At 48.2% G+C, this 27566-nt stretch overlaps 1 protein-coding gene across 14 annotated transcripts; it reads right to left on the bottom strand.

Annotated features, from left to right (window-relative positions):
* RABL2B (RAB, member of RAS oncogene family like 2B) lies at positions 1-23854 on the bottom strand. Of its 14 annotated transcripts, none has more exons than XM_008702849.2 (9): positions 23388-23588; positions 22025-22187; positions 7011-7040; positions 5828-5907; positions 5048-5127; positions 1972-2083; positions 1552-1649; positions 1123-1206; positions 1-345 (listed from the first exon to the last, which is right to left on the bottom strand). In XM_008702849.2, exons 1-9 carry the CDS (start codon positions 23410-23412, stop codon positions 334-336), a joined length of 684 nt encoding a protein of 227 aa, XP_008701071.1. In that variant the 5' UTR covers positions 23413-23588; the 3' UTR covers positions 1-333. The 14 variants fall into 14 exon arrangements, with proteins under 14 accessions (XP_008701071.1, XP_008701070.1, XP_008701069.1 ...); XM_008702848.2 differs by having other exon boundaries at positions 1-930; positions 1552-1646; positions 23388-23586; XM_008702847.2 differs by having other exon boundaries at positions 1-930; positions 23388-23584.
* Positions 23855-27566: the final 3712 nt, after the last annotated feature.

Raw genomic sequence — 27566 nt, forward strand, 5'->3', positions numbered from 1 at the left:
TTTATGTTAATTCAAGCTTTACTGTAAAAATGAAAACAACAGAGATGAGGTACAAGATGACCACACAAGCACCCAGTCAGCCACCAGTCCCGGAGAGAAGTGGGAAAGGCAGCAGGGTGGCCCCTCTCCCAGCCCCACAAGGCAGCACCCACAACAGTCCTCAAAGAAAAAAGGCGGGAAAGCATCATCTGCTGAAACAGGGACTTCAAAGGGAAGCTCTTCTTATAACCCAAATGGGTGTGCTTCGTGGTACTGCGAAGGGTGGCAGGACTTGTCACCTGTCTCCCTGAGCTTTAATAGCAAACCTGTCCGGTGATAGGAACAGCTGTCTGCTCAACACCATCTCTGAAAAAAAGTTGGCTGGGAGACTAAAGAGGAAAAAGAATGCAGCCCCCCTGATCTGTAGGGGTGGGAAGAGGGTATCATTCCCTTGGTGGAAAGGCAATGAATAAGCCCTGAGGTCGGTTCTGGGAGAGAAAACACCTCAATTTCCTTTGAGACACACAAAGCATGCTCCCTGAAGCTCTTCCCTGCCTCCACACACCTGGGGGGGCTACTGATCTACAATTCTGCTTCAGGGTCCGCTGTGGACCTCTCACACCTGTCAAGGGTGCTTGCTGGTGCAGACCCCATCCTGGACCCTGAGTACAGGGGAAGAGACAAGTGTGGAAGGGTCAGGAATCATGGGCCATGGAGTGGGGGAGGCAAGCAGAATGGGTGGGCTTGCAGGAGGTAGATGGCCTGCAAGAATTTTTCAATTCATAGCTGGAGAGTTGTGGAGGGGAGGGTATTCTGAAAGACCACCCCCCCTCCTCAAAGTCCACGAGGAGAGAGGCTTCTGTCTCTGACTCAGGAAGGGGAGGGGCTCTCGATGTTGCCTCGCTGCACTTGGTCTGGCACTTCCTCCTCCTTCTGCTCCAAATCAAAGTTCTGTGGACAAGGTTGCAGGTGAGGCCTGCCCTGTGCCTGCCCCGGTAGTTCTGACAGTTCTAGGGGCCGCATGCATGATGAGTGTGTGTTGCCCACAACGGCCAGAAGGAGCCACTCTACTGGCTTATGTTCTGCATCCCTCTGCAGAGAAGCTGTTTTCTTTGTCCCGTCCAACATTTCCACCTGACCTACCTCAAGCTCCTGCAAAACCTCGTCCATGAAGTCCCGGGAGTTGTGTTTGTAAGACACAGCTAATCGAATCGCATCATTGAAGAGCTAGGGGTAAGGTGGAGGTGGTGGGAAGGAAGACATGGCAGTGGGTCCCAGCACCCTGTCCCCGCCATACGTTCACACAACACTCCACCTCTAAAGCCAGCAAGGTCACCCCTCAATTCACCTTCTCTCAATGTACTTCTTCTCACCAAGCCCAGGCCCATCACCTCCCCCACTGTCAGAACAAACCACGACCCCTTCCTACCACCACTCGCTCTGGATTGCCCACTCACGGCCCCTACAGCAATGCCTGTCCTCTCCTCCATCCCCACAGCCAGCCCTTCTCTTTGCAGCTTCCCTGGTCCCTTGGCCACTTGGCCTATCCTAACCACCGCAGTCCACCGTTACCTTCACGACATTGGTACCATCAGCAGCTGAGACAAAGTAGAGGGGAAGGGAGAACTTCCTGGCAAAGTTGAAGCTCTTTTGGGTCACCTTTATGTCTGCTGTAGAGAGAAGGTAGGACACTGACCTGTCCATCAAGGGAAAGGGAGAGGGTTTTGCAGGGTGGGTGACTGGAAAGTGACCCAGAAAATGGGACAGGCAGGGGCAATCAGGGGACATGTCCTAGAAAGAGTTCATTTAACAGGGATGTGTGTCTTGGGAAGAGGGAAGACTGGCTCAGTTGGCATCTTTACTGGAAAGAGATCGATGGCAAGCAAACAAGGGCTGTATTTTGGGAAGGACAGATCGCTGAAGGTTTACTGCCCCAGGGATGGAGGAGGAAATGCGTGGTGGTGGGTCCCCCAGATGCAGGGATGGCCCCACCATCAATTTTATTGGCCACCACGATGCACGGGATCTCTGGCCTGAACTCCCGAAGCTCTGTATACCAAGTGCTCAGGTTCTTGTAGGTTACTTTCCTCTGCACATCAAACACCTGCAATGAACAGAGGAAGGAAAACAGCTCAGGTGCGTCAGTGTCTGCACACCACCCACCTGACACACACAACAAGCAGGTGAGCGGCCCTGTGCCTGCCCTTCTCAGGGAAGCCCCCAAAACCTCCAGACCCCAAAGTTGCTTTTAAAATGTTTATTCCTTTTTTGTTATCTTGCCATCTAATCCTGTGTACCGATTTTAACCAAGATGTATCATTGTACTAATCAATATAGTCTGTTGCAAACTAAATTTTTTGGTTTTTTTCTTAGTCTATTATTTTTATTGCTTAAACTTTGTCTTGAAATTCCTTTGTGGGGCGCCTGGGTGGTTCAGTCGGTTGAGCATCCAACTCTTGGTTTTGCCTCAGGTCGTGATCTTCGGGTCATGAGATCAAGCACTGTATTGGGCTCTGTGCTTAGTGGGGAGGGTACTTGAGATTCTCTTCCTCTTCCTCTGCCCTTCCCTTCTCCACCACACAGACATGCTCTCTCTCTCTCAAATAAATATATATTTTTAAAAAATTCCTTTGTCATAATTTCAAATGCCTCTAAAATTTCCCTGTAGTTACTATCAATGGACTTTTTTAAATAAAGATTTTATTTGAGAGAGAGAGAGAGAGAGAGAGCAGGGGGAGAGGGAGAGAAATTCAAGCAGACTCCACGCTGACCACAAGCCTGACAAGAGGCTCGATCCCATGACCCTGAGATCATGACCTGAGCTGAAATCACGAGTCAGATGCTCAATTGACTGAGCCACCCAGGTGCCCACTATCGATGTACTTTTAATTTTAAACCTTTGTTTAATCTCTTGTTCATTTTGTATTTCAAACCTTTTAAAAGTCATTTTTATCTATTATTATTTGGAGGTGGTTGACACCTTTATTGCTTTGGAGGTGGGGGGCAGGTGCTCAGGAGCTCTTGGTGGGCGGGCCCGCTTCCTCTTCACCATCACGGGATTCGGGCTGCGCAGGACGGCCCCTGACTCTGCAAGCGGCAGCCATGCGCCATCTGGTTGGTACTTGTTCTTGCAGATCCCGCGTCTGACGCTGCTGAGGGCGGTCCGGGCATTCTTGGTGACGGTGGTCTGCATGTAGGAGGTGGTGGGTTTTCACTGGCCGGATCTCTGCTTCACGACCACCTCTACACCTGTCTTCGGCCGCTACTGCATGCTCACAGTCTTGAGGTGAATCGGACCAGTGAGGGAAGGAGTTGCGAGCCCTCAGTGCTCTATGCCTGTTTGTTCCTTCTGATCAGGCAGCTGGAGTAGTTCTGTGCCACCATCCACTGCAGGCGAATGCACATGGCAGCAGCTCCTCTCACTGCAACGGCCGGAGTTGGCAAGACTACCTTTTACTATTTTGTAGCTTGTAATTTGATTCACATTTTACGATTTATAGTTTTTACCTATTTTAAAATATTAGCAATAAGCATGAGCATTGCAGACGCGCTCTAAGGGCAGGGGAGGCCAGGAGTCCTGAGACGCTTAGAATTACTGCTGCAGGGATGGGTCCCTCAAACCCCTGGCAGGAGCTCCTCAAAGGCCAGCCTCCTGCTTCCAAGCCATTCTCTGGGATGGACTCACAGGCCCAAACTGCCCCAGCACAACCGTGGATCCAGGCGGACAACCCTGTAACGTGCTGGAATGGCTATTCTTCCTTCTGAACCACCCAGCCCTTCATGGGAGCGAATGGACCTCACCTAGCGCCAGGGGCTTGCTGTGCATGGCAGTGGGCGTGGGTCATCCGCTGTCACAGCGAGGCAGCAGGAGGTCCACCTGGGAGTCTCTTCCACGGCACACACAGGTCCCAATTCAACAAATGACCACGATGTCTTGAATCCCCAGTAAAGACTTCTTACAAAGCACACTTGTAATGAATCTTGTGGAATCTGCTTCACACCAGCCTGCCTCCCATGATCACCATCAGTCACCTTTCATCCAGGTCTGATTTCCTGAGCTACCTCTCCTTGTTTTGAGAGCTAAGGAAGAGCTGGCGGGGATGAGGAGCACCCCGATCGGGGTTTCAAAGTGGAGCTCCCTGTGGGACTATCAGATCCCCGTATGGGCACCACACGGTGAGCACTTTCTACCTGCCAGGCCCCATGCAGCAGGCAGCTGCAGACACAGTCATGTAGGGATGCTGGCAGGAAAGACACCCCCAGGCCTCAGAAGAGGGTCGAATGGAGCCAATGGAGAGGTATCAGAGGCAGGAGGAGGCTACTCCCAGGGAGAAAGTGGCGGTAAGCTCAGAGCTCCAAATGCCAGTGCAGAACTGAAACAGACGTGGCTGGGCTCCCCCTCTCCTCTTCTCCAGGGTCAGAGATGTTGACTATGTGAGCCTCCAGCTGAGACTGCTGGACTGCATTGTCCCCAGGGCCTTACCCAGTCACCTTCTCGTTCTTTCCTCTTACAGGTACTAAGAATACTACAATTAGGAAAATTTCAAAAGATTTTGTGTTAAGGGATAGTGGAGCCTGTGAATGTAGCCAGGGCTCCGGGAAGAAGGCCCTATGGACACAGGCTTGCATGGCTCCCCTGTGTTTCTCTAGTTCTCCCTCAGGTCCTCTTATGGCATTTCTACCCTGTGGCTATGGGGAGCCCCCAAGGGCTGTGTTCTAGACAGCACAGAGTAGAGGGGTTGGTTTGGGAGCAGCAGGTGACGGTCGGGGGGGGGGGCCTCGGGACCCTGTCAGAGTGGCGGCTCCCCCCAGGGAAGGACTATGTTTGCCTCTTAGATGCCATGCCTGATGCCGAGGCCCTGGGTATGCTCCACCCCTTGGATGGGGGTTCCTCATTCAGCTCCGCTTGAAGAGAAGCTCACCTGGCATGTTCTCACTCAGAAACCTCCCCAGGCTGTCCTGATCCCCTGTCCCCCAGTACCCAGCCTTGGTGAGGAGGGCTCAGCACTGCTGGGTCACCTGTCAAGCTTGCCCAGAGACTCTGTTCACTGCCCAGCTGGTTTCATACCATGATGCAGGCGTGGGCCTTGTGGTAGTAGGAGGCGTGCATGCTCTGGAACCGCTCCTGGCCTGCTGTGTCCCAAAAGTCTGCAACATGAACACAACTCTGACTGTCTGATGCAGCCGGAGGGCAGAGAGACCCGGACACCCTGAGCATCTCTGCACAGATCTCTGTGTGTGGAAACACAACATGTGGGGAGGACAGGGAGAAACAAAGACCACACAGATCGCAGGTGTGCGTCATCAGGACACAACACACCTGGGTGTGCCACGGGAGGTCTGTGTACGTGTGTGTGCATGGGAGTGGGTAAGAGGGAAACACATGGCCAGGCCAGGAGGAAGGAGAATGTAGACAGGAAATCCCAAAAGGGAGAAAGTAGGTTTCCCCGTTCTCCTGCCCACAAGATGCAGGGCCTTCCAAGGTCGAAACCAGGCTGACTTCCCAAGTGTGTTGACCACAGATGGCAGACACAGCCAGGCAGGATGCGTGGCCTAGCCAAGCAGGAGGTGGTGACGTCACAGAAAGTTAAAACCTTTTGTGGAAGATAATACTCAGACCACAGTTGTTATTTCTTTACACTGGCTAAATTAGAATACCAGGTCAGAGAGCTGGAACTGTGTGCCTCCTCCCCCCTTCCCCGGGCTCTGGGCTCCCAGGCTCCTCCCTACCACCCCTATTATCTGCTGGGGGTCTCATTTCCTTCCTGTCTGACTCTCTCCCACTGACTTCTCTCCCCTCCCCTCTCCTCCCCCTTGAGAGTCCATGGCCCGGCCTTGTGCTGCTCACCCACAAGGACGGTCTTGCCGTCCACCGTGGCCGTGTGCTTGTACAGGGTCAGGGCGTACGTGGACAGCTGCTGTGGCCGACTGCATTCAGGTTAAGGAACAGAGATGAAAAAAAGGCAGGCAGGGAAGGTGCTTGGGGTGGGGACACAGGTGTGATGAAACTGGCCCTCTCCTTTTCTTTCTGGAGTTCTTCATACTTTAAGTTGAATGAATGTTGCAGACAGAGGACCAGCTTCAAAGATCACTGGCACAAACTCCATGGACAGGTGACAGGCAGGAGAAGCTGGGGTGTGTCCTGGCCATCTAAGTACCAGGGACAACACGGAATGGAATTTTACGAGAAGCCGTCATCAACAGCATCATGTAGTTGGAAAATGCAACCGTGGGTGACCCAGTCCCTTCATGGATGGGGCTTTTGCAGGCCAGAGAGGAAACCCAGCCTTAGGCGGCATGTGACCATTCCAGGGAAAAAAGCCTCCAGAAGCCAGCCAGACAGCTGAGAAACTGTTTATGAACTGTGTGTGAAACCCTGCAGAAAGTCTGGGAAATGAGACGTCCTGACGCTGCAAGGTGCAGAGTGGTTGGACCAGCAAGCTGGCAGGAGGCGGGTGGGCGGGCGCAAAGGGACTCGTGACGTGAGGTGAAGCAAGACATACTCAGACACCACCGAGGGGGAGGCTCAGGGGAGGGAGTGGGGTCGCTCCAGGGTTCTTTTCTGCCATGGTTCTCAGTAGATTCACCTGGGAAGCTTTCTAAAACCATCCCGGTTGCCAGGGAGTGTCTCACTCCAAACCTAGACAATGTGGACAACCCCCGGCGGGAGGGAGCGGGTCTTGTTTTACGAAGTTCGTTCATACCAGAGGACTGTAAAATGTCAGCCCAAGGGTTGAGGTCAGAGAGGTTACCAGAGCTTGTAAGGGGGAGGTGGCATTGGAATCCAGGCATATGACCAGGTGCTATTAGCCATTCTACTGACTTCCTGGTAGAAAGCAGATGCAGATATGAGTAAGCACATGTAACGAATGCTGCCAGATGGTAGGAAACAAGCATGAAGGAAACCTGTGCGTTCACTCACCTATCCCTCCTCTCTGGACCACTGCAGCAAGGGGTGAACAGTGAGGCTGAGCTGGCGTGAGGGGGAAAGGGCCACAGGAACAAGGAACACTGCAAACCTTGAAGGATACAATCCATCCATGAGAAACCTCTCCATAAGTCTGAAAGGACAGTGTGCAAGGTGGTCAGGTTCACCCTCCAACCTCCCCTCCTCCTCGCCCCACAGCATCACCCCTGTCCAGGCGGACAGCCTAGGGCCACCTGTGACGCCCTCCCCCATTCACTCCACAGCCACAGAGTTTCCTTTTAGGACAATGCTCAGGAACTGCGCACCTGCTCTCTTCCTGACCCCCCTTAAGTTCCTGGCACCCCTGAGCTGTAACACTGATCCAGCACTCACAGCTTGCTTTGCCTGAGGGCAGGGACTCCACCTTGCTCCTTTCTGGGCACCACGACAGACAGCTGGGCACTAATATTAGTTGAAGAAATAAAGACCTGTTTTTGGAGTGCTGCCATGTATCTACACTGGAGAAGTCTGTGTGAACCACAAAGTCAACAAATCTAAAAGTGAGTTTCTTTAACCCCGGACCCTGTCCCTGCCCCTGAATTGGGGCATCACCCCATTCTCCAAGCCTGGAACCTGGAATCGGAATTACTAGCCCCTGAGAACAGAACAGCCTACGTGACTACACGTATATACAACAGTCCATGTGAGGGCCTCTGACCCTCTGCATAGTGCTGACAAACACAGCTGCTCCTGCTTCTCCCTGGGAAACTGATGCTGGGGGGGGGGGGGCTGTGCCTTCCGCCCAAAAACCATTTCCCTAATATTCTGCAGGTCCTACAGGGCTTTGCTCAAATGTCACCTGAGCAATGAGACCTTCCCTGATGATCTTATTTGTAACAGGCAAGTTCTATCTCACCTTGTACTCGATCTCTGCCCTGAGGGTAATCCCAACAGAAATATTCAGTATTTTACTTATCGACAGTCCATTCCTCTCAACCAGAATGGGTTGCCCATGAGAGCAGTTTAGGGAATTTCAGTTTGTTGCTGCACACCAGTGCCTAGGACAAGAACATCTAGACCATCACCAGCATGCAAACACATACAAAAAACTGCAGCCTCAGTGGGAGCTTAGATTTCCACCCTCTGAGAACATAACGAGCGCCTCAACAACAGCCCCGAGCTGCACTGGGGTCAAAGAAGGCCACACAGGGAGCTGGAACTTTCTACCATGCCAGATGGCAACGAGACCCCTGCCCCCACTGCATGGTGCCTGTGGAGACCACAAGTGCTGTCTCTCCCCCTTCTTCTGCTGAAGCAATACCACAGGGAGGCAGCTAAAACAGAAGGGTTAGATGAGATCCAGAGTCTCATAACATGATATTCAAAATGTCCAAGTTTCAACCAAAAATAATTTATTGTATTACGAATCAGGAAGACCTCAAAATGAATGAAAAAAGACAATCAACAGAAGCTTTTAGAGCAGCTGTCATAAGTGAACAAGTAAGTACGGGGTGCCTGGGTGGCACGATCAATGAAGTGGCCAACTCTCGGTTTCGGCTCAGGTTGTGATCTCAGGGTCGTGACATGAAGCCCCGCACTGGGCTCTGTGCTCAGTGCTCAGCGTGGAGTCTGCTTGGAGTTTCTCTCTTCCTCTCTCTCTGCACCGGCCCCCTGCACTGTGTGCACGCATGCTTTCTAATAAATAAATATTTTAAAAAAATAAATAAATGAACAACTACAATGTGCTTGAAATAAATGAAAATACAGAAAGTTTTAATAATGGGCCAATTCCTAAAAGCACAAATAAGCAAAACTAACCTAATATGAAACAGATCATTTGAATAGCCCTAGTATTATAAATCTCTAGGTCCAGAGGGTTTCAGGGTAGAATTCTACCAAACACTGTTAAGAATTAATATCAATTTTGCACAACCTCTTCCAGAGAAGAGAAGAAGAGGGAATTCATTTTATGAAGTCAGTTTATCCTGATATCGAAACCTGTCAAAGACAGTACAGAAAAGGAGAAACAACCCTACAGACCAATACCCCTCATGAATATAGACACACGGCATGAACAAAATATTAGCAAACAGAACTTGGGAACATATAACAGAAGCCGTACACCATGACCAAGCATGATTTATTTCAGGGGTGCAAGGCTAGTTCAGTATTTGAGAATCAATCAATGTCGTCTATCATTAACTGGCTAAAGAAGAAAATCACAGGATCATATCAACAATGGAGAAAATACATATGAAAAAGAGAACACCATTCACAATAAAACACGCAAACAAACAGGAATAGAGGGGAACCAGTACGCTGGAAAATACAAAATACTGGTGAAAAATATTAAAGAAGGGCTGAATAAATGCGTATGGACTGAAAGCCCCATATAAAACTGATGTCGATTCTCCCAAAGTGATACCCAGATACACACAAGGGTTACTAAAATTCCAGCAAGATGTTTTATAGGTATTGTCAAGATTATGGAAAGTTTATGTAGACAGGCAAAGGAATTAGGAAAGCTAAAACAAACTTGAAAACGAATAGAGTGGGAAGAATCATTCTATCCAACTTTAAGACTTGCTATGGCTCCCTTCGTCAAGACTGTGGCGCCGGAAGAGGGACAGACACATAGATGAATGGAACAAAAGAAAGAATCCAGAAATAGCCTCACAGAAGTAGAGCCAACTGATTTTCAACAGTGTTGCAAAAGCAATTTGATGGAGGAATGATAGCCTTTTCAACAGACGATGCCAACTGAATATCTATAAGGAAAAAAATAAACTTTTACCCTAAACCCTCACACCTTAAACAAAAGTTAGTTCAAAACTGATCACAGACTTAAGTATAAAATGTAAAAATAGAAAACTTTTAGAAGAAAACATAGTAAAAAGATCCTTTGGAGCCCGGGCTTGGCGAAGATCAAAGCCATGACTTTGGTAACACCAAAAGCATGATCTGTAAAAGAAACAAGTGGCAAACTGGACTTCATGAAAACTAAACCCTCTGCTTCATGAGAAAGCCTGTCATGAGACAGCGGGAAGACAAGCTCTCGATGGGAAGAACATGTCTGCAAAGAGCACATCCAACAAAGACCAGTTTCTGGGAAAATAAGGAACACCAAAACTTTACAATTAAAAATAATTCAATTAGAAAATGCACAGAAGACACGAAGAGACATTTAACCAAAGAGGAATACACACATGGCAAATAAGCCGAGGAGAAGATGTTCCACGTCACCAAGCACCTGGGAAACAGAAACCGAGACCACGATGAACGATCCTTACACGCCTGTCACAACAGGTAGGATAAAAAATAGCAACAAGCCTAAATGTTGGCAAGGGTGCAGGAAAATCATGTCTTTCATACATTGCCGGTGGGAAAACAGACATTCTAGAAAAAAAATTTGAGAGTCTTAACAAATGAAACATATACTCACTATACGATCAAGCCATGAAATGAAAACTCATGTCCATACAAAAACCCACGCACGTGTTCACAGCAGTTTCATGTGTAATAGCCAAGACCCAGAATCAACTCAAATGTCACGTAACAGGTAACTCGAACAGTCTAGAAAACCACACTGTGGCCGTCTACACCATGGAATACTACTCAGCAACAAAAAGGAACAAAGTATTGATAGTGCAACAACCTAGATGGGTCTTAAGGGTACTGTGTGGAGTGAAAAAGGTCACAGGCTGTATACTTCCACTTCCACAATGTTGCCAAGATGACATGATTGTAGAGATGGAGAACAGACTGGTGCTTACCGGGGTTAATGGTGGTGGGAAGTGAGGTGGGGTGGGTGTGACCAGAAATGGGAAGCATGACCGAAGTTTTGCACCTTGATTCTGATGATGGTTACAGAAATCTGCACTTGTGATAAAACGACGCAGAATTATACACACGCAGAACCGATACCAACGTGCCGACTTCGGTGTTGCTCTAGTTACCTAAGTTACTGTCACTGCGGCAGCCGCAGGAAGGGCGCACAAGCCCTCTCCGCACCCACTCTTTGCAACATCCTGTGAATCGGTATTATTTCAAAATGAAAAGTTAAGGAAAAAAAGCAAACAAAACCCACACAGACAGGGAGAAGATCTATGCAATGCCAGCAGCTGACAAGAATTAATATACAGAAAATATAAACAGCTCTGGTAAGAGAACACACGAACGACCCGTGTACCAAGAATATGAACAGATGAATGGGTAACAAATATATAAAAAGATGCTCCGTGTTTTAATTTAATGATTTAATAATTTTAATACAAATTAAAACAAAATGAAGGAGCATTCACATCCCTGTAGACGGGCAAAATTCAGAAAGTCATGTGACACCAAATGCTGGGGATTTTGTGAAGCACAGAAAGTCTTATACTGCGCTGGAAGCAGTGTAAATGTACCCTAACTACTTTGGAGAGCAATTTGGGTACCCCGAAGTTGGAGCTATTCCCCCCAGGCCTCGTGTGCACCCAGGCGGCAGGCACAGAAATGCTCACTGCAGTACTGGGTTTAGTATCATAACGAGGGTAACATCATAAATGTTCTTCGACAGAAGAACAGACAAATAATTTTAGTACAAACTCGCTAAAACAAATTTACTGATTGCTTACCACTTGCCAGACACTGTGCTAGGCGCCAGGACATAACACTGAACAAAACAGGTGAAGAGCCCTGTCTTCATGGAGCTTACACCATAGTGGATGAGGACAGACCACAGACAAGCCCTTAAAATACGTGCCGCCACACGTGCGTTCACTGCAGTGAGGACAAAGGCGTCACTACGGTTCAGCGGGGTCAAGCACTCTCGTCAATCAATGGTGTCCAAGCAACTGACTATCTGTATGGGAAAAAATGAACCTTGAGGCTGTTAATGAAATGGTGGAGCAGGAAGTTCTAGGGGGTCAACCCCCAACTGATATTTCCAGTAAACTGGAAAAATTGATCAGAACCAACCATTTCCTAACCCTGGAATCTGACTGGACACACAACAAGCAGGAGGGCACTACGTGAAAGCAGAAGGCTGATCCTGGGGGGAAGAGCAACACATGCCAAGCAGCTGCCGCCACCCGCTCCTCAGGCCCACTGCACTCACCTCGCGGCCTGTGCTCCAAGTGTCAGGCTTGGGTCAGGGGTGACAGTAGAAATACTGCCCTCAAAAAGTCTGGGTTGCACGTTTTGCACATTTAGGTCTCAGCTGTCTCAGGCTTCAGGGTAACCTCGCTGGCATCCATTGGAGATTTCAAGGGCTAGGAACACCTTTGCTTTTCTTTCCTTTTTTGGAGCCAGAGACTTAAGGAAATCTTTGTCAGGTCACTGTGGTATGACCACAGATAGTACAACAGAAACATAAGTGACCACACTTCCTTCCACACAAGGAAGACACACCTTGCAAAAATCGTTTGGCAAAGTTACAAATAGGTAACTCTAGCCCCAAACAAGCAGAAATCAGCAACCCCTGAGGAGTAGGAGGGTCTGATTTCTAAAGTTACCACATTAAAATACTCAGAATGTCTAATTCTCATCAAAAAAATGCCAAAGCAAACAAAGAAATGAGAAGATATGGCCCATTCTCACACACAAATAAAGAACTGGACAGAAACAATCCCAGAAAAAATATAGACATTGTAACTAGCTTAAGTAATAACAGCTAAAGAATTAAAGAATTAAAAGAAATCAGGAAATGATGTATGAACAAAATGAGAATATTAATACAGAGATAGAAATTATGAAAAGGAACCCAACAAAACTTCTGGATCTGAAAAGCACATTAATTAAAATGAAAAAACAAAACAAAACCGTCTCTAGAGGGTTTCAACAACATACTTGAGCAGGCAGAAGAAAGGATCAGCAAACTTGAGATAAGGCAATTGAAATTACCCATTGGAGAAGGCGGAAGAAAAAAAGATTGAAAATGAATGGGGCCTAAGGAATGTGTGGGACAACATAATGCATACTAACATATGCATCATAAAGAAAAGAGAGAGATTTGACAAAATAATGCCTAAAAAATTCCCAAACTTGGGGTATCTGGATGGCTCAGTCGATTGGGCCTCCAACTCTTGATTTCAGCTCAGGTCATGATCTCAGGGTTATGAGATTGAGCCCCACATCAGGCTCCGTGCTCAGTGTGGAGTCTGCTGTCCCTCTCCCTCCACCTCTGCCCCTTTCCCCTTGCACACACATACACATGTGCGCACAGGCTCTCTCTCTCAAATAAATAAATCTTTAAAAAAAAAAACCAAACAAACAAACTTCCCAAACTTGATGCAAGACATGAGGACACACACCTAGCAAGCTTAATAAACTCCAAGCAGGATAAACCCAGAGATCCACACTGAGACACAGCATAGGCAAACTGTTGAAACCTAAAGATAATACCCTCACTAAGACAGACAAGCACTTTCTCATCAGATACCACTAAAGTCAGAAGGCAGGGGGATGACACATTTAAAAAGCTGTCAACCAGGATTTCTACACCCAGCAAATGACCCTTCAAGAATGAAGTTAGGACATCGCAGATAAACACAGCTGAGGAGGCTCATAACCAGTGGACCTGCCCTGTAAGAAATGCTCAAGGGAGTCTTTTTTAGGTTAAAATGAAAGGACGTTAGAGATGGCAATCTGAAGCTGTGCGAAGAAGTAAAGATCTTCAGTAAAGGTAGCTACGTAGGTAAGTATAAAAGCCAGTATTCTTGTAATTCTGGTTTGTAACTCCCCTTTTTTCTATATGATTTAAAAGGCAAATACATAAAACAATAATTATAAATCTATGTTATTGAGCACTTAATGTATAAAGATGCAGTCTGTGCCGAGACAAAACAAAGGTGTGGGATGAAGATATCTAGGAGCAGAGTTTGTGTGCTGTTAGAACACATTGGTATTATTCAAATAGGTCGTTATAAGTTTAAGATGTTAATTGTAATCTCTAAGGTAACCACTAAGAAACAATAAAGAATTATACAAAAAAGGAAGAAGAGAATCAAAATAGCACACTTCAAAAAAATAAAAAACCAAATAGGCAGTAGTGAGGTAATTGAGGAATGACAGAAAACAAATAGCTAAATGGCAGAAATAAGTCCTTCTTTACTGATTATTACTTTTAGTATCATCGTCTCAAATGTCAATGGATAAAACTCTCCCATTAGAAATGAGAGACTGGCAGAATACGTTAAAATACATGACCCACGTATGCGCTATCTTTAAGGGACTCACTTTAGATACAAAGTCACAAAAAGATTGAAAATAAAAGAGGAAGATTATCCATGCAAACAGTATCCAAAAAGGAGCTGGGGGCAGCTCTACTACAGTCAGACAAAACAAACTTTCAGTCACAAGTTGTGAAAGAAAGGATACTACACATTGATAAAAGTTTCAATCTATCCAGAATATATAAAAGTGATGAGCATATATGCACCCGAAACAGAGCCCCAAAGAAAGGACGCAAACACCGACAGAAGCTAAGGGAGCCGCACGAGAACGCAGATTTCAAACCCACCGTCAGTAACGCGCAGACCGACTGACACAGACCAGTAAGGGCGCCAAGAACTCGTACAGCACTAACACCAGTCAGGCCTAACAGACGAACAGGGAACACATGCTTCTCGAGTGAACACAGGTGAGAGCGTAAAGCAAGTCGTAATAAAACTAAAAAGACTGAGATCATACCAAGTATCTTTTCCAAAAAAATATGGAATGACACCAGAAATGCATAACAGAAGGAAAACCAGAAAGTTCACAACTGTGTGGAAATTAAACAACACAGTATTAAACAACGAATGGGTCAAAGAAGAAATCACAAGGACATTTAGAAAATGCTTTGAGATGAATGAAAATGAAAACACAGCAAACCAAAACTTAAGGATGAAACCAAAGATGTGCCCAGAGCAAATATCATAGCTATAAGCATATACCTTAAAAATGAAGATCTTAAATCAGTAACAAATATACATCTTAAGGTACTAGACACAAAAGAGCAAAATAAACGTGAGCTTGTGAGAGGGAGGTAGTAACGAAGACTTTAGTGGAGATAAAATAGAGGCTAGAAAGACCAGGGAGAACACCAATGAAACAAAAAGTTAGCTCTCTGAAGAGATCAACAAAGCAACAACCCTTTAGCTAGGCCAAGGGAAGAGAGAGGAGACATGAAGGGTCAAAATCAGAACTGAAACTGTGGACACTAACGTCGATTTTGCAGAAACAGAAAGCATTAAACAGAACAGCATGAACGACTGCATGCCAACAAACTGGGTAATCCAGATGAAATGCACACATCTCTATAAACTACCAAACAGATTGAAGAAGTAGAAGAAAATCTGAATAGATCAATACCAAAGAAGGAGTAATCCAAACCTCCCATAAAGAAAAGCCCAGGACTAGGTAGCTTCACTGGAGAGTTCTACCAAGCATTTAATGAACGAACATCAATACTTCTCAAACTTGTCCAAAAAATTGAAGAGGAGGCGGCATTTCCTAATTCTTTCTATGAAGCCAACATTACCCTGATTCCAAAGGCAGACAATGCTGTACGAGCAAACTATATCTCCAAATACAGATGTCAAAATCTTCAACACGATAATAGCAAACCACGTTCATACTAAAAGGATTATACACCATGACCAAGGGAGATTTAAAGGGTGGCTCAATTTCAGAAAATTAATCAAACACACCATATTGACAGAGCGAAAGGAAAACCCTACGTACTCGTCTCAACAAATGCACAAAAAGCATTTGACAAAACCAACACCATCCCATGACAAAAACCCTCAACGAACTAGCAGAAGGTAGTTTCCTCAGCAGGATAAAGGCCATATATGAAAACACAATTAACCGCATACTCAGCTGTGGAAGAATGAAAGCCTGCTCCTCAGGCATCTGACAAGCACGACCACCCTGCTCACACTGAGTCTGGACATTCGGATAAGAACCTGAGCTTAGGATGCCCGCCCCAAGTCCCTACTTTGCTTTTCCTTGGCACCTTTTAAAATAACCACTTCGGGGGCATGCCTGGCTGGCTCAGTCAGTAGAGCATGTGACTCTTAATCTCAGGGTCGTGAGTTCAAGCCCCTTGAGCCTACTTAAGGAAATAATTAAAAAAAAAAAATAACCACTTAGATTTGAAACTGCAAATAGTTAGTGACCTCCACCCCAACCACCCTGTAAGTCCTGCTTGTGACCCAGGATGGAAGACTGCTCTTGCCTGGCTCACTTCCCTCCCACTTCTGGGATCTGAAAGTAATGAATCTTGGGACTTGACCTCCTTCGTGTGGGTATACTGAGAGTGCACCTTCAGTCAAAACCACCGCAAGGTTTTCACTTCTCCAGAGTGGGTGCTCAGATGCTGAGGGAACTACCTGCTGACCCCGTGTGGGTGGGTCCTGTTTCTCATCCATCAGGGTCCTGCATACTCTTAATTCAATACACCAGCTACAAGAAGCCCTCAACACAAGCACCTAGGCAAGAAAAGCAAACGAAAGGCATCCAAATTGGAAAGATGGAAGTAAAATTATTTCTCTTCAAAGGTAACACAATTTTATACATAGAAAAGTCTAAAGAATCCATCAGAAAAGTAATAGAGCTAATAAATTCAGCAAAGTTGCAAGATATAAAATCCACACACAAAAATAAATTGTATTTCTATACACCAGCAATGAGCAATATGAAAAGGAAATTTAACCAAGACGACGTAACACTCGTACACTAAAACTATAAAACGCTGCTGAAAGAAATCAAGCAAGACCTAAATAAACGCAAAGACAGCAGTGCTCATGGATTTGAAGGCTTACTGCTGCGAGGTAGATAATTTTACCAAAAGCAACCCACAGATTCAATGCAATCCCTAACCAAATCCCAGTGACATTTTTGCAGAAATAAAAGAACACATCCCAAAATTCATACAGAATTTCAAGGGATCCCAAGTAGCCCAATCTTGTGAAAGAATAACAAAATCGAGGAACGCACATTTCCCTGAGGTCAAAACTTCATTCAAAGCTATAATAATCAAAACAGTATGGTACTGGCATAGATATGGACATACCAACTGAACAGACAGCTCAGAAAGAAACCCTCACATGTATGGTCAGTCGATTTCTGACAAGTTGCCAAAGACCATTCAATGGGAAAAGAAGAGTCTCTTCCATGACGCTGGGAAAAATGGGATATCCCCATGCCAAAGAATGAAGGTGGGCACCACGACCCTCACACCATATACAGAAGTTAACTCCGAATGGATCAAAGACCTAAACTTAAGAGCGGAAACTAAAAAACTTTTAGAAGAAAACATAGGACGAAATCTTCATGATTCTCCCATAAGAACAGATACATAGACCAATGGAACAGAATAGAGAGCCCAGAAAAAGGCCCACACACGTATGGTCAAATACTTGACCACGGAGCCAAGAATATACAAGGGAGAAAGGATGGTCTCTTCCATAAGTGGCGCTAAGAAAAACAGAAATCCACTGACAAAAGAATGAAACTGGATCTCTTACACTATTCACCAAAAACTAACTCGAAATGAGTTAAAGACTTTTTTCAAACTGCAAAATGATCACCAAAAGCCTAGTTAACATCCATCACCACACACAGCTACAGAATTTTTCTTTAAAAGATTTTATTTATTTATTTGAGAGACAGAGAGCACAAGTGGGGTGAGGGTCAGAGGGAGAAGCAGACCCCCTGCTAAGCAGGGAGCCCAATATGGGATTTGATCCCGGGGCTCCAGGATCATGACCTGAGGCGAAGGCAGATGCTTGATGACTGAGCCACCCAGGTGCCCCAGAATTTTTTTTCCTGTGATGAGAATTTCCAGATTACTCTCTTAGCGGCTTTCAGATATGCAGTACAGTGCTATTAACTATAGTCACCTGGTCATACATGACATCCCTTTGACTTATTTATTTGAAACTGGAAGTTTGTACCTTTGACACCCTTCACCCCTGCCACTACCCATCACCTCTGGCAGCCACCAATCTGTTGTATCTATGAGCTTGCATCTTTTTTTTTTTTTTTTTTTAGATTCCACATATATGTAAGATCATACAGTATTTGTCTTTCTCTGACTTATTTCACTTAGAATAATGGCCTTAAGGTCCATCCACATTGTCACAAATGACAAGATTTCCTTCTTTTTAAATGGTCCAGTAATATTCCATGGCACAGAGAAATGAGAGGTGTTGGTCAAAGGGTACACTTGTAGTTGTAAGACGGGTAAGTTGAGGGTCTAGCGTACAGCACGGTGACTACAGTTAACAGCACTGCCTCATATACTTGAGAGAGTAAATCCTCAGCGTCTTTATCACACACCAAAAAAGGGTAACTATGTGAAGTGACGGATGCGTTAACAACCCTTACTGTGGCAATCATTCTGCAGTACATACGTGTGTGAAATCAATTCGTACAATCTTAAATATCAATCATATCTCAAAAATCTTCTTTAATTTTTTAACAATTTAATTTATTAAAATTAAGTGTTTCTGTTCATCAAAATACACCAGTAATAGAGTAAAAAGCCACAGACTGAAGAAGGTTCAGAATGTCTGAAGATACTCCTACAAGTCAGTAATAAAAAGACAAACAACCCAACAAAAATGGGCAACTGGCTTAAACAAACATTTCACAAAGGAGGATTTCCAATGACCAATAAGCATCAATAAGCACAAGAAGTGAAAAGGTGCGCTTCATAATTAGTCATCATTCTAGAAAGTCTTAAATATAGTCTCTCTTTATGAATAATCAACCTTGATAAACGTGCTGTCAAAATATCTCCTTTCTACTTTTTCCCCTGCTTCATCTACTGATGATTGAGGAACACCTATTCTGAACTTGGTCAGTCATCCAGGTAAGAAATTATTCAGACTTGGCACTCCTCTGCTCAAACTACCCCGTGTTTTTCCATTTCTTTCAGTCCAAACCCTGCTCAGAGCCCAAGTCCCACCCCGACTCTCCTGTTTGCTCGGTTCTCTCCCATTGCCTTCCCACTGCTCCCTCTGTTCCAGCCACTAGTCAAGTCCCTCTAGCTGAAACGCTCCTCCCCACACATGGCTTGCTCCCCTGCCTTCTTTAAACCTTTGCTCAAATGTCGCCTTCACAAACAGGCCTGCCCTAACCACTCTCCTTAGACTACGACTGCGCATTTCCCCCACATATTAGGGGCCACTCCTTATCTGTGTATAAATTGAATACATTCTAGCCATGACTTTGTATTTCTAAGATTTAAACTGTAACTTCTCTTGTAGAAGGGTGGTAGATTCTGTTTATAATTGAAAAGACACAGCATCCATATCATAAAGAAAATACACCACTTTCGGGGCGCCTGGGTAGCGCAGTGGTTAAGCGTCTGCCTTCGACTCAGGGCGTGATCCCAGCGTTCTGGGATCGAGCCCCACATCAGGCTCCTCCATGGAGCCTGCTTCTTCCTCTCCCACTCCCCCTGCTTGTGTTCCCTCTCTCGCTGGCTGTCTCTATCTCTGTCAAATAAATAAATAAAATCTTAAAAAAAAAAAAAAAGAAAAGAAAATACACCACTTTCTTACGCGGAAGTAGGAAAATCACCCAATGAAATTACCATCACCAGAGGTTCCAAGGGCCCTGAGACAGAGCTGCACTCAGACACTGCCTTGAGAGATCATGTGCTCATGAAGTGAAGGAGTAAAGAAGAGCTCGAGAGACTCGTCTCATCAGAGTGGGCCGTGAAAGAGTGATGGTCCCTACCCTCCTGTCCCAGAAGCATGTTCAGTACCATAGACGCTAGGCCCCTCTCTGGAGGCCCCTTCCACCAGGCATCCAGCCCATCTCCTCCTGGCCCTTGGGGATAACAAGGCATGGGACAGGGGTCAGGCTGTGTATTTCCCCTCTTACTAATCTCCCCTATTCAACTCCAGTCTCTGCTTATCCCACACGGCCCTAGCAGGGGGTGCATCTTTGCCCTCTTTGCACAATGGGGGACAGTGACCAAGGGGAAAACGACATCCTAAAAGCCAGCACTCAAAAAAGGCAATGCATCTGGAGCTAACCATTCTGCTTTTGAACAAAGATTTGTATTTATTTATTTTCTTCATCAGGTCAAACTAGTGGCAGATGGGAAGATAAAACTAAGACCCACTGAAGACCCACCACGTGTCAAATCTTGGGCTAGTCACCTAGGAAACATTGTAAAGTAAGCCTTGTTCTCCTTCCACCCCCCACCCACCCCACACACAAAGGGAGGCCAGGAGCTTAAGTGGTTGAGTCAGGCGGCAAACCATGTCTGGAGTTAACATCTCTTAAAGAGCAAATACAGAAAGGCCATGTCTTGTTATTAAGCAGAGGGAGCATCTGGGTTAAAAGAAATCTTTAAGAAGGGCAAGGCCCGAGGGGCGCCTGGGTGGCTCAGTCCGTTAAGCATCTGCCTTTGGCTCAGGTCATGAGCCCTGCATCGGGCTCCCTGCTCAGCGGGGAGCCTGTTTCTCCCTCCGCCTCTCCCCCTGCTCTTGCTCTCTCTCTCTCTCAAATAAATAAATAAGATCTTAAAAAAAACACCATAAAGGAAAGGCAAGGCCCAAAATAGCCTGAAGCCCCCCCTCCCCCCGCCCCCACGAGGGGACGATAGCTTCTTGAGTTGCAGAAAGAGAAGCTACAGTGGGAGCATGGGTTCCTCTCAGTACTGGTCAGCAATGCCCACAGGTACAGAAAACATAAAGAAAACGTATGGAGGACTGGCAGGGTCTCCACATGACATGGTTATAAGTGGGCACACAGAGAGGGGCTCTTACTGACCACCTAGAGCAGGGTCTAGGTGACCCTGGTAGTACTCAGCACTTGTAGAGTGAATGTCCATGAAAGTGGACCTAGGCCAGACAATCAGATCATGAACTGGCCAGGTCAGATGTCGTTAGGAGAGAACATCTTGTAGTAGCATCCAACTCAGGAAGGGGGTACGTGCAGGAGTGAAGGCAGTGAGAGAGCTAGGTCATTAGAACCCATCCTCAACAAAGGCTTGGGGGGCCGGAAACACAGACACAAAGAGGAAATGGAATCAAGAGGCAAGAACCTGCTACATGAGAAACAACAGCACCTCAGAGAAAGCCTGGTGCTTCTGCCCCACAGCCCTGCTTGTTTCCAGATGCCGTGGCCGTAGAGGCCAATGCTGTGGCACTCTTTGAGTCCTGCTAACCTCCCGGATTCTTACTTTTTGTTGTCCGAAGCGAGGCTTGTAAAAAACCAGCACTGAACCTAGGGTTGGGCAGTGCTGAGGAAGCAGGCAGACCACCTTGGGCCTCACAGCCAGCTATGCTCTCCAAAGCCCCCCCTCTGCTCTTCCTCTGCCTGCCAATCCTGCTGTTTGCTGAGAAACACTACACTTCGCTGGGAAATAGGGGGTGTTCTTTCCCGTGCAATCTCCCCAAAGTGCAACACTCACTCTCATTTTCCTTGTGCAGACATGTTCTTGAGGATGGTCCAAGCAGCCGTAAAACACTAAACTAGATTTGCAGTGTGTGTATATGGGGTGGGGCAGAGAGAATGCGAATTCACGAAGATGGCCTAAAAACCAGCAAAGCCCCTGGAATCAATGATGAAGCTTGGAGACAAGGTGGATCTGGAGCACCTGGGAGACAGGACTCAAGCAGATGTCTGGTCTACCCTCCTGCCGTGAAGGCAGAAAGGGTCAGGTGCCAGCACTGCAGAGCCCCCTTCAACTCTCCAGGTGGGAAGTCCCAAACTGTGCACATGGCCAGGACAGTCAGTTAAGAGTCAGCCAGTCTCCAGGGTGACCATAGTCAGTCCTCATTTCCTTCCACTCTGCTTCATCTTGGGGAGTTCCTTCAAGAAGGCATCTGCACTACCTCCAATCAATCTGTCATCGGTATCCATTCCCACTCGCAGGCTCTTGGGCCACACAGAACATGCAGGATCCCTCAGCTCTCACTGCCTCACCCTGGACTGCTTCAGTAGTCTCCAGGGTGACCCGTCCCATATCTGCTGCCAAGACTCTTGGAGAAAGCTCTATTTACTCGGTCCTTATGACTTGCTCCCCCTCCGCCCCCACACCTGGGCTCTAGCTAAGACTACTCCCTTATCGCCCCTATAGAAGCCATGCTCCTCGGTCACCCCGACCTGCTCTGGGCCTGGTCTTTCTTCCCTCATCTCCCAACATACTTGGACTTGCCCACAGCGCTGTCCCCTAAGCAGATGATCTTCACATTGTCATCAGCATCGTATTTCTCTTGGTCCAGCTCACAGGGTTGGGCTTTGTCGCTGGCCATTGGCTCCTGGCTGTTCAGCCCAGGGTAGCTGCGTGTGTGTGGGGTCTTGTCGCTGTCTGGGAAGATCAAGAAGAGGCTATTGTTAAAGAGATGAGAAGTTTCCTCGATCATATCTACTTTTTCTCTTCCTGGACAAGAGAGAGAAGGAGCTGATGAGAGACAGGCCCAAGAACACACTTTCATCCTTCTCTATTCACTACCAACCTGGCTGCCACTTGCTGAACTGTGAGGTTGTAATCTTGTCCCCACCTAAATCCTCCCTGGGTGGTTTACTCTATGTCATCTCCTTATGGCAGCTATGTTCAGGGCCACATCTTCCACTCCCACCTGGAGAGACAGTATTTTACAAGTTGTACACGGGCAAGCTTTCTCACCAGTAAAACAGGACAAAAAAACAATCAATGTGACACAGAGACAGTGCCCTGTAGGCCCGAGCTCTTATCACTGAGTGACAGACCACACAGCCAAAGACGTCTAATGTGATCACCTACCTCATGCCTCCACCTCCCCTTCACATTTCACCCTGCTGCAATCAGTAGCTGCCTCTTTCTCTCTCAGTGTGGGCATCTCAAGACCCTCTCCTCTAGGCTTACTTCAATCTCTACTAGTTTCAAGTATCTTCTAAATAGTGATGATGCCAAATCTGTACCTCCACCGAGACTGCTTCCCTTGCACGGACAAAGAACATGTGAAAAACAAATACGTAATTCTTTCCCATCCCAAACACCAGTCCTTACATTCCTTGTCTGTACAAGACATCACCAGCCACCCACTGCCAACACCTAGCTGTGACATCATCTCTAGCTGTGTTCTTCTCTCCTCACTGTCAAATAGAACTTTTCAAACTGTACTAGGAAGGAGCAATAGCACGGGTTCTGAGTCAATGAGGCACACAGAAACGATGCCTTCAGGCTCCTAGAGTATTCACCATGAGCAGACCTTGTGCTGGGTTCAGAGGAAAGGAGACACAATGTCGGCAAGAGCTAGGACAGGGGTCCTTCTGTGGCAAGAGCTAGGGCAGGGGTGGGCACACCGTTGGGGTGGAAACTGCCAACAGGACCCAGAGTTCCCTGACTGTACCACTGCTCAGGTAGGGACTGAACTTTGCGTACCCAGGTACCCTCAGTCTCATGACCAGTGTCTGGGAGGTGGCGGATGCTTGGTGAGCATAGCGAGGGGCTGCCCTTCCGCCTCCCCCCTGGAGCAGGGTGACCTGTTCCAAAGCCAAGACATTTAACGGCTGTCGCTGTCCTCACCATTCACTGCGTAAGCTCTCTTCATTCAACCAACATTTTTTGGGCACCCAACACATCTGGGAAGCAATCTTCCGCGTCAGGCTGGACTGCCCTCGCCCCCACACTGCTGCGCGAACCCAACGACCCGTACTTCTCCCGCCCAGGGCCCAAGCATGGTGGATCCCAACGCTAGACCTGCCACCTGCGGGAAACGAGGTACGACCCCAGACTCCGCAGGTGGGCCCACCCGCGGCCAGCCACTCCCCAGTCGGCGCCCGTTCCTCCCCACCCCCGACCCGCTTCCGCCCCGGTCCCCGTTCCGCCCCGTCCCCCGTCCTACCCCGGTCCCCGTCCCGCCCCGGTCCGGCTCCGCCCCTGTCCCGCCTCGGACCCCACGGGCCAGCCGTAGCTCACTCGGCGCCGCACTCCGCTTCCGGCTGGGTCCGCGTCCTCGCAGCTGCTACGCAACCGCGCAAGGACCCGGAGGAGGGCTGCCCGGCCGGAGGCCTGAAGGACCCCTCCGGGGCGCGGGCTGTCTAGCGCGGTGCCGGGAGGGAGTGCCGGATGTGCCCGCGGTCGCCCGGTGCTGGGTCGGGCTTGTTGCCGCAGGGCCCGCGGGGCGGGGGTGTGCGGGGCGGGGGCACGGGTAAAAGCAGCTCGCTTGTGTTTTCCTTTTTGGTGTAGGAATTTGTGGCAAACCAAGTAGTTTGTGGCTTTTTCATTTCTTCTTTATCAAAATATTTAGAAATCCCGTACTCCAAAGAAAGATGCCTCAATTATCAGTGGTTTTATGAAGCAAAGACTAAAAGTAAACATGAAAAGTGTAAAAACAAATTTGCATTTGTTTGTTTGAATAACTTGCTGCTGATTACGTCCTCATCAAGCAGGCCGAGTCCAAGTCCCGTGCTGCATTATTTCGTTGTCACTTTCCGTTTTGTTAACTAGCCGAGACTCTCTAACTTTTACAATGTGCTGTCTTGCTGGGTCACTGTGTCCCAGTCCAAACGGGGTCTGACTGTTGTCAGTCTACAGGTGCTGCGTGAGAGAGACTTGCGGGGGTGTAAGCTTCTCCCCGGGAGGTATGCAGGTGGCTCAAACTTGCCCTGATTCCGCGCACCTGTAGGACTCGGGCCGCCCTCCGCAGGCTGAGAGGGTGCGTGGTGCGCGCGCACCAGCTGGGCAGATCCGGGGAGCCAGGGAGCTGGAGTAGGACAGCTCTAGGGACAGGCCCTGTCCTAGGAGCAGGCTCCTGGAGCCCCTGATATCTTCCTCATTCCAAGACTTACTCTTTTCAAACGCACATGTTCCCCCCGAAGGCAGAGCTGGAGGAAGCCGCACGGCCTTGCCAGGGCCGGGCTCCGCAGACTTGCTGGGGGATCCTCCAGTAAACTGATGGCTGTGCAAGTCAGCATGCCCAGCATGCGATTCCGATTGTGGACTGACCGATGCCAGTTTAAATCTGCCAGCGCGGGAAGATTTTCAGGGGCGGGCTCCCTACTTTCAAAAAGTCATACACGTTGTTGGGGGGTAGTTGGAACTCCAGAGGCTTGTAGGGCTCTGCACACACAGGCTGGCTGATCAGCGCTACTGCACACTCAGGTCCCACACAGGTTGATTTAGCCAGGGCTCTGTAGAGCGAAAAGGCCAGGAGAAGCTTGGTCTCAGGAGTGGGCTCTTGGGGGTATGTGGAAACTACCCATTTCTAAGCCTGAATCAACACAAGTGTACCTGTTTCCTTTGGAGGCTGAGCTGGAGGAGAATGGACCTCCTTGCTGGGTGCAGCTGGATTAAATAGTAGATAACTTGTTATCTTCCTATAAAAGGCACCTGTGAGGGCTGAAGAAGCTGGGGATTGAATCAGGCAGCCAGTCCTGGGACTGATTCGCACCAGATCAAAACTGCAGCCATAGAAACAGTTGCAGTTGATCCCAACAGCCAGGTGACCAAGCAGGTGGTTTTGGACAAGTTTGCCCTCCACAGGCCTGAAGGGCCCCAGCAGGCTGGAGAGGTACATACTGTGTATGCACAAAATATGGAGGTCCAGGTAGGCAGGAACCTGGAATAGGGCAAGAATCTCGAAAAGCTGGGTCTTGGGTGTAGGCTGTTGGGCCTGTGAGACCCCTGCCATATCTTACAAAAATGTGCATACCTCTCCGAAGTTATCACTGAAGGAAGTTGGACTGCCTTTCCAGGACACAGCCGACTTGGGCTGCAGGAGTATACCTCACTGGGACACGTGGAAGCCGTCATTACAGGTAGGCCCTAGAACACAAGGCATCCATTCCGAGTGGGGACTGAACTCTGCTGGGTTAAAGCTTGTGACTCAAAAAGATTTTAGGGTAGTGATCTTATACTGGCCTGGAGGCTATGAACGTGGTTTGAAACAAGGGAACTCCACACACAAGGACGAATAGGGTAGAGGTTAGGGTGTACGGTTTACGGTATCAAAGTATACTTCAGGGTTTGGTTTAAGGTTAGGGTTTAGGGTTTGGATAGGTTTAGGGTTCAGGTTAGCCGTTGGATTCTGGTACTGGATAGGGTTAGGGGTTAGAGTTCAGGTTAAGGGTTAGGGTTGGTGTTTGGGGTTCGGGTGTGGGTCAAAGGGGCCACTGAAAGTAGGGATTCACCAAGATGGGCTCGGGGGGCCCTCAGATTTCTCCTGCACTGAAAGCTCTGTGGCGCCCCAATCGACACGGTTTCCTGCGGAGTGGCAGGCTGAGTCCTGTGGTGGGGCTCAAGTGTCCCCAGTCCGTGGGGCTTTGGAACCAGGCCCCTGGGGAGGGGCCCCTCAGAAGCTGACCTAGGGTTAGGGTTAGGCCCCGGGAGCCCCGCGTCAGCCTCAGGGTTTAGGCGTGGGCGGCCACTGATAGTCCGGGTTTGCTGGGAGGGCCTCCGGGGGGGGGGTGCCCTATTTCTCCTGCCCTGCACCCCTTGCAGTGCCCCAAACCGCACGGTTTCCTGCGGGGTTTCAGGCGGAGGCCTGTTGTTGGGCTCAGGTGTGTCAAATAATTGGGGATTTAGAGCCAGGCTTCTGGGGGTTGTCCTCTCAGAACCCAACCTAGGGTTAGAGTTAAGGCCCAGAAGCATGGTAGGTCAGGTCCGAGGGCATTGTGGCGAGCTTCCCAGAGGACTGAGTTGAGGCCGTGGGTTAGGGTGAGTGTGACTAGTATTTGTATCCTGGGTGTCACTGAAAGTGTGGTTTTGCTGAGATTACTCAGATTGGCATTAAGATTTCTCCTGCTCTAATTATTTTCCAGACTTGCAAATGGCTTCGATTCCTTCTGTTCTCAGGCTGAGTACTGTGGTATTGCTCAGGTGTCCCCAGTCAATGGGGAATTGGAGGCAGGCTGCTGGAGGTGGTCCTCTCAGAGCAAAACCCCAGGTAAGGTTTCAGGCCCAGGTGCTGGAAGGATTGATATAAAAGCCTTGTGTCAAAGTTCCCGGAGAGCTGAGTTGAGGGCACGGGTTAGGGTGAGTATCAGGCTTGGCTTTGGGTCCAGGGAGCCGATGAAAGGGGGGGTTCGTTGGGATAGGGTTAGGAGGCCTCTGATTTCTCTTGTCCTGGGTATTTTCCAGAGACCAAAAGGCACATTTCCCTTCTGTAAGGTTGACTGAGTCCACTGGCATTGTCCAGGTGTCCCCAAACCCTGGGGCTATGGTTAGGGTTAGGGGTTCAGGTTAGGAGTTTGGGTTCGGGTTCGGGTTCGGGATTCGGGTTCGGGTTCGGGTTCGGGCTTAGGGCTAGGGCTAGGGCTAGGGCTTAGGGTTAGGGCTAGGGCTAGGGCTAGGGCTTAGGGTTAGGGTTTAGGGTTAGGGCTAGGGCTAGGGTTTAGGGCTAGGGCTCAGGTTAGGGTTAGGGTTCGGGTTCAGGTTCGGGGTTTGAGATTGGGTAAGGGTTCGGGTTAGGGTTGGGGTTTGGGTTGGGGTTAGAGTTCGGGTTTGGGATCGGGTTGGGGTTGCGGTTAGGGTTAGGGTTCGGGTTGGGGTTCGGGTTGGCGTTGGGGTTAGGGTTCGGGTTAGGGTTCGGGTTAGGGTTCGGGTTCGGGTTAGGGTTAGGGTTAGGGTTAGGGTTAGGGTTCGGGTTGGGTTCGGGTTCGGGTTCGGGTTTAGGGTTCGGGTTCGGGTTCGGGTTCAGGGTTAGGGTTGGGGTTGGGGTTAGGGGTTAGGGTTAGGGTTTAGGGTTTAGGGGTTAGGGGTTAG

Source organism: Ursus maritimus, unplaced genomic scaffold, assembly GCF_017311325.1.
Source record: "Ursus maritimus isolate PB19 unplaced genomic scaffold, ASM1731132v1 scaffold_21, whole genome shotgun sequence".
Taxonomy (NCBI): Eukaryota; Metazoa; Chordata; class Mammalia; order Carnivora; family Ursidae; genus Ursus; species Ursus maritimus.

Excerpts from the sequence above, each read along its gene's own strand:
- RABL2B (XM_008702843.2), bottom strand. The coding sequence starts at position 23,412 with ATGAAGAGAGCTTACGCAGTGAATG. Across the intron at positions 5,128-5,827 it reads CGGCAAGACCGTCCTTGTGG|ACTTTTGGGACACAGCAGGC; the intron begins GTGAGCAGCACA and ends TTCATGTTGCAG. Across the intron at positions 1,650-1,971 it reads GGTGGCCAATAAAATTGATG|CAGACATAAAGGTGACCCAA; the intron begins GTGGGGCCATCC and ends TTCTCTCTACAG.